General features: G+C 49.9%; 1 protein-coding gene across 1 annotated transcript in view; it reads right to left on the reverse strand.

Annotated features, from left to right (window-relative positions):
• Nucleotides 1-4,463, reverse strand: part of IGF2BP3 (insulin like growth factor 2 mRNA binding protein 3) — a 112,438-nt gene extending 107,975 nt beyond the window's left edge. Inside the window, exons 1-3 of the mRNA XM_064704477.1 lie at nucleotides 4,160-4,463; nucleotides 3,434-3,655; nucleotides 2,146-2,206 (exon numbers count right to left, since the gene is read on the reverse strand). Coding sequence (XP_064560547.1) covers nucleotides 2,146-2,206; nucleotides 3,434-3,608 — 236 coding nt within the window. The 5' untranslated portion in view covers nucleotides 3,609-3,655; nucleotides 4,160-4,463. The remainder of the gene's footprint in view (nucleotides 1-2,145; nucleotides 2,207-3,433; nucleotides 3,656-4,159) is intronic.
• Nucleotides 4,464-6,698: the final 2,235 nt, after the last annotated feature.

A 6,698-nucleotide genomic window follows, 5' to 3' on the forward strand; every position in this document is an offset into this window, starting at 1 on the left:
ACTTTGAAACCACCTTAACCACTTTCACCAACAATACTCAACATTTGGAAACTGTACTTTTACATGTAACTAACAACTCCAAATATGCGCCCAGTAAGAAATGTTTAGAAAAACAAGGGAAAAAAAGTCCAACTTTTTGACACCCTCCTTCCCCCCCCCAAAAAAAATTAGACATTTATAAAAGGAAACAAGAGAGTCACTATTGCATATGGAGGCCACTGAATGAATTTTAAGCGGCTCCCTATATTAGATTTGGGGAGAGGGGGAGCAGAAACAAAGGGGAAGGAAGTACAGTCATGAGAAATACAATTTCATTTTCTGTTAAACAGTAGTATAAATCTAAACTATATCTAATGCAGTCCAACAAGATATTACACGGTGAAACAGTGTTTTAACAAATAAGGGCTTTGGGTGAAGACGTGGGTATGCTGGTACAATTACCTCCGCAATTTTTTCAATATCCCTATATGCAGGCAACACATGCCTAGAAAAGTGCTTGAAGCTCAGTGCAGAATTCTTTTCAACAAGTTACAGACCGATAAATGTTTCTGATACTTGCTAATTCACAAATAGGACACGGTACCCAATACAAAGAATAGACTTTTACACCATTTCAGCTGGCAGCTGAAAGAACTGAAAAATACTTTTAAACACATTAAACAATGATTTAAAAACAAAAAAAAAAAAGTTGGGGAAGCACCAGTGATTTTATATTTACCATTATATGAGTGTAATGAATTTATTTTCAAAAGCATAAATAGAATGCTCTTTGTGCAAGCTTAAGATTAACAAGCATAACAGTAAATTTATTAGACTAATAGGAAATCATCAATTTTTAGATGTCCCATGGAATTTTCTTCTTCAATCTGAAAGTATATTCCATCTACAACAGTATTTTTCTATCCAAAATCTATTAAATGCAGGCTACTGTAATTCAATGCTATATGCATTGCACATTAAAGGAGAAAAAGCACATACACCATAATAATTTTCAGTGAAAAGTATCAAATAAATACAACCATAAAGAGTCACATGCAATGAATTTGTCCAGAGAGGGGTTCCCCCTTCCCTTAACTAGAGCAAAAAACCTCCATACTTTCTCAAAGTGAAGCTTTCTTCTCTACTAAACAGATGATCAAACTTTTTATTCTCAAAATACGATGATACAGTGCCTATCGAGACAGATAAACCATCTTCTCCAATCAACTACCTTAAAAAGACTGCAATTTTAAAAATAATCCTGAAATAGTAGAAGTCCCTTGTAATAAAGTTTCACAGACAGACATACTTCCCAGATTGAATAATGGAGTGCAGGAACAAGCACGTGGAAAGTTTGATCTATTTTTTTTTTTTTACTCTCTAGTGCATGCCAGGTTTTCTATCATATAAATATTTGTGAAAGAAGCAGGCTGAATTGCTATAGGCAGCATAAAAATACTACTGCTTTATTCCAAATATTGCTTCTTTACATGAGGCCCAACAAAATTACTGCCTTGCAAAAATTAAACGTATGTTTAGAAATTAAGGATGCATAAATCCTGTCTTTACTGGGAAGGAGTCCTTCTCCTGCTGCTTCTATAGACTAGCTCAAAATAGAGATGATAAAATCCTCTCAAATACAGATGAGACATCTACTATGTGCCTGTAAAATGCTGCAGATTCCAACATGGCAGGATCAAAAAAATATAACCACCAGTATATTTACAAGGTGCTTTTTGTTGCTGAAGCAGAGCTCACGTGCTTGCCCGTTATACAGTGCACAACACCACATTTCATTTCCTGCTAGCACACAGATTTTAACTCCTCTCGCGGAACTTTAAATTTTAAAAATCTACACGATCATTTGCCATCAGACCACAATAATTTGCTTCTCCCATAGAAAGGTGATTTAAAAAAAAATAAATTAAATAGTAACACTGCTGCCTGGCCAAGACACTACATTATAAATACATGGGGTGATTCTAGAAAACCTCTCGGACTGCACTGAGTGCACGCCTGTGGGTTTAAGAAAGCGGTCCATTTATCTACAGGGAAGAAAAACACAAACCTAAGCATTTTTCAAATTGCTTCTCACTGGATAACTAAGGGCAAGGGGCGGTGCGGGGAGAGGGGGGGGGCTGGGGGGTGTGGATAAAAATAAATTACCTTTGTCTTTTCGGGACCGAATGTTCAACTTCTATGAGTTTCCCATGCAGCTCCACTTTACCTGCCGAGATAAACAGAAAGGGGAAAATATTCGAGCGCGGCCGTGCGTCGCCGTCTCCAGGAGCGGGCTCGCAGGGGTGCGAAGCAGGAAACGGGAGCGCAACACGTTAGCCCATTCATCGGCAGCCCGGGCAGCGGCGGCGGAGCGCGGCAAGGCGGCACTGCCGGCGCCCGGGGCCGCTGCCGCGGGGGAGCCGCGCTGCCCTCGCCGGGGCCCCTTCCCCGCCCCGCGCTGCCGCTGCGAGCAGCCCGCGAAGCGAAGCATAGTGTGCGGGAGCCGGGCTCGGCCCCGTCTGGGGAGGGGAGCGGGGGCTCCGCCACCCCCAGCCCCGCCAACTTCGGGCGATTTTCTGCGCGGAAGCGGGCGGGGAGGGAGGCGCGGAGCGCAGCCCGAGCCCGTCGCCGCCGAAGCAGCCTCTCCCAGCAGACCTGAGCCCATCTCCTGCGAGGCAGCCTCTCTCGGCAGACCTCCGCAAAGCCGCTTCACGCGAAAATAATTTATTTTTTTTTTTAAGCACACAAAAACAGGATGTCGGGCCGGGAACCGGCGCTGCTGGAGGCGGTGATGGGTGCGTGAGAGCAGCGAAGAGAAACCGAAATAAATAGCAGAGCAGCGCGGGGCGGGGGGGCGGCGGGGCTGCCCCCTCCCAAGTTTGGAGCAATTCGGCGGCTCGCCCCCAGCCCCGCGGCCTAAGCCGAGGCGAAAGGAGTCTCAGCCCGCTCCGGGGGGAGGCGGCCCCAGCGCGGGGCTGCGGGGGAGTCCAGCTGTGCCCGGGGGGTGTGTGCGGCGCTGCCCCGCGCAGGGCTCCGCGCCCGCAGCCCGCCTCCGCCTCACTGCACTCACCGCCCCCCCCCAATGCAGCGAGGGCCCCCGGGCGGGCAGGGCTGGCCGTGGGGCTTGGAAAAACATGGGAACCGCCGCGCCGCGGGTCCCTGGGCCCAGGCTCCCGCCCCTCCCCGGCCACTCCCGGGGGGCCGCCGCCGCGTAAGCCCCGCGCAAAGGCTCCACGGGAAGGCCGGGCGGCTCCGGCCGCGCTCGGGAAAAACAGTTCCCACCTCACCTGAAGGCGGAGGGAACGGGAACCCCCCCGGCCCCCCTCAGCACCCCCGGAGCAGCGGTGCGGCCCAGGCCCCCGCTGCAGCCGCTCCGCGGCCGCGGAAGAGCTCGAGAGGCGGGAGCCGTCGGGGCTGCGGGGAGAGGGCGGGGGCGGTGGAAGGGGCCGCTCACCTGAAAGTGCCTCGATGGCCTTCATGGCCCAGCTCTCGTCGGGGCAGTCCACGAAGGCGTACCCCGTCTTCACCAGGAACTGGCCCGAGAAGGGTATCTTGGAGTCCTTAAAGAGACTTTCCAGGTCGAGAGGGCTGACGTTCTCGCCGAGGTTGCCGATGTAGAGCTTGTTCATCTTCCTGGCGGCTCGGGGAGGCGCGCACCGCGGGCTGCAACCCTCGTCTTGCGAGAGGAGGTGGGGAGGAAGGGGAAAATAAAACAAAATGCGATGGAGGAAGGAGAGAGCGAGAGAGAGAGACAGGGAGAGGGAAAAAAAAAATCAGATCTGCAGCTTGTGTCCCTCCCTCTCTCTCTCGAGGGGTAAAAAAAAAAAAAAAAAAAAAAAAAAAAAAAAAAGGGAAAAAAAAAAAGAAAAAAAAAAACGTGGCCAAACGGGAGCCCTAAGTGCCTGCCGTACTACCCGGGCGCATGGGGGGCACGGGGGAAACACCCAGCGCCGGGGCCGCGGATGGCGGGCTGAGAAGAGGAAAAGGAGGAGGGGAGGGGAAAAAAAAAACTACTTTTTTTGTCTTGCCCCCAAGCCCCTTTGGCAGCAGCAGGCGGACTATGAAAATGTCACACTACGTGCATGCAGGCGCCGCCTCTCCGTATTAAAAAAAAAAAAAAAAAAAAGAGAGAGAGAAGGGGAGGGGGGAGGGAAGGACGGAGAGAGAGAAAAAAAATTACTTGAATATTCCGGCTTTTTGAATGAGCCACGTGTTCAAACTACAAATCAACTTCTCACGTGAGGAATCCCAGCTCTTCAATTAGCGAGTGGATGGGGCGCACACACACTCACGGAGGAGGAGGATGGCTGGGGTGAAGGACGGGGAGAGGGGTGGGGGGAGGCTGGACAGGACAGGACAAGTTTAGAGAGGGCCGGAGGGCGGGGGAAATGGAAACCGGAGTTGGGTGGGCTCCGGTCTGCGCCGCCTCTGCCCTTCCGCGGGGGAGTGAGCTCTGCGCGCCCCCTCCGCCCAAAAACGGCTGGGCGGCCGCACCTCCCCCCGTGTGAGCGGGGTGTGATCCCGGCGAGGGAGGGGAAAAGGCACCGCAATGCCCGCCCCCCCGGCCCGCTCCTCCCCCGCCGTGCCAGGCGGTGGGGATTATTCATCGGGGTCGTGCCTGGGCGATCCCGCTCCCCGGCAGTATGGGCTGGGGGGAGGAGGGAAAGGGAGAGGAAAAAGAGGGGGTGCGGTGGCGGGGGGAGGCGGCCGGAGAGAGAGCGGGATCCGCTCCCGCGCAGGGCGGCTGCGTGCTGGGGGGCTGCGGGCGGGGGCGGGGGTCCCTCCAGCCCCGGAGGAGCCCCATATGGTAATGATCCCGCATTACTCGCGGTGCCCCTTGCGCTGCTGAGCCTTACGGAAAGGAGAAAGAGGGGGAGAGGGAAAAAAAAAAAAAAAAGACAAAAGGGTGGAGGAGAGTTGGGGGATGATGAAGAAGAGAGTCCTGGGGCGAGCGAGCTGCCCGGCCCGGGGAGGGGCGGGGGGGCCGCTCTCCCTTCCCATCTGGGCAATAGTGGACGGCGTGGGGGGAAACGCGAAGGCACCGTTGCCCTCGGCTGGTAACGGCACACAAAGGGATTTGGCGACCCCCCCTCTTTTCCTCCCCCCCTCCCCCTGCCCGGTCTAAGGAACCATTCATAATTCTCCACATTCGTACAGATACAATGGTGGGCTTGTGGGGGAGGGGTTTGGGGGTGTGGAGCCTTTCCAGTGCAAACAAAACGTTGCCTGAAGATGAAGAAAGGATACGGAAATGAAAGCCAGCACTGTGTTTAATATAGCGATCTAGTAGGTTTTGTTTAATAATTCAACGCACTTTAGCCGAAGGTTTCATTTATTCCGTGGTAGGCTTCTTGTGGTACGTTTTAATAGGTATATCCATGGAAAATGGTTAAATACTTTTATTAGTGAGCAGTGACTGGATTTCTACATGTCCTGTAGCATGTCTGGAAATCTCTGGTAAAGAGGGACGCTCCCTAGCTTTGTGCCTAACTTCTAATAAGTACACAATTAAAGAGGGGTGGTTTAAATCTCCTTGGAAGCCGCGCAGGGGTCAGGCTTTTGTTACGCACGCTGCGGCCGCCGCAGCTCGGCGATGGTGGCGGTGGTACCCAGCGCTCGGGGGTGAGTCAGCCGCTGAAGGTTTCTCTTGTGGTGGTATGATGATGCAAGGAGCCATGGCTCACCATGAGGCTGGAGCCCCAGACCATTGTGAAATCGTCAGGGGCTGGGGGAATGCTGCAGTAAGTTGGAAACACGGCCCTTTTGTTGCGCGCATCCAAGCGGTTGGTTGACCAAACCCCTAATATTTGTAATTTCGACCCATTGTTTAATCTCAGGGTTATTTTAATGAACTTTTAATTGTCAGGTTGTGATTGAGGAAATCGAGTGTTTTGTGTTTCACTAATCAGAATTTAATCACAACTTCCATTTTGTAGGAAATTAGCAAATAATTATCTTGGGGATAGAGAGATTTTTTTTTTTCTAGGGATTTAACCTGTTTATGACTTTTTAATGTTGCATGTAGAATTCTTTCCTAAATGAATTTGCATTTCATAACCCCACTCTCTATAGTCTGCTTAAAATAAATAATTGCTTATCTAAGTTAAAAACAGCCCCCTCCAAACAGCTGAATTCTTAGTTAAACTTGTGAAAGGAATTAGTCACTGTTCCTGCAGATTAATTGCATTCTTTATAAATTTGATTTGTACTGCATCTATAAGGCAGGCTGCATGTGCTCATTTCTACATGGTTGGTGTATAGCATTATCTGATATTTCCTCTTAAATTGCTAAACAGGGTGCATATATTTCTTCTAATATTCTGATCTGAAAATCTGTTTAGTTAGGAGATTTCTTTAAGAAATGAAGATTGAATGTTCATGATAACACTATGCATCAGTTGTCCAACAACACCATAAACCGCTTTGTAATCAGATGGTTGGGGGAAAAAAATCCCCTTACTTATTAGCAATCCCCCCTCTTTGTTTTTTTTTATATTCTGAAAACCTCTTGCTAATAAGCTGAAATATTTTCTGTAAATCTAAATAATGTATAGCTTTGTTTGTTAAGAAGTGTGGGCTGGTTAGCGGTTTCAAGAGTAATTCCAAATCTTGAATGCCAAAAAAGGCAATTCAACAACAAAAATTGGTTCATGTTGCCTGACAAATCTCCACTTCCCTGCACAGATGAATATAGTTCAGACCAGTTGGGCACCCCCAAA

This window comes from Zonotrichia leucophrys, chromosome 2 (assembly GCF_028769735.1).
Source record: "Zonotrichia leucophrys gambelii isolate GWCS_2022_RI chromosome 2, RI_Zleu_2.0, whole genome shotgun sequence".
Lineage (NCBI taxonomy): Eukaryota > Metazoa > Chordata > Aves > Passeriformes > Passerellidae > Zonotrichia > Zonotrichia leucophrys.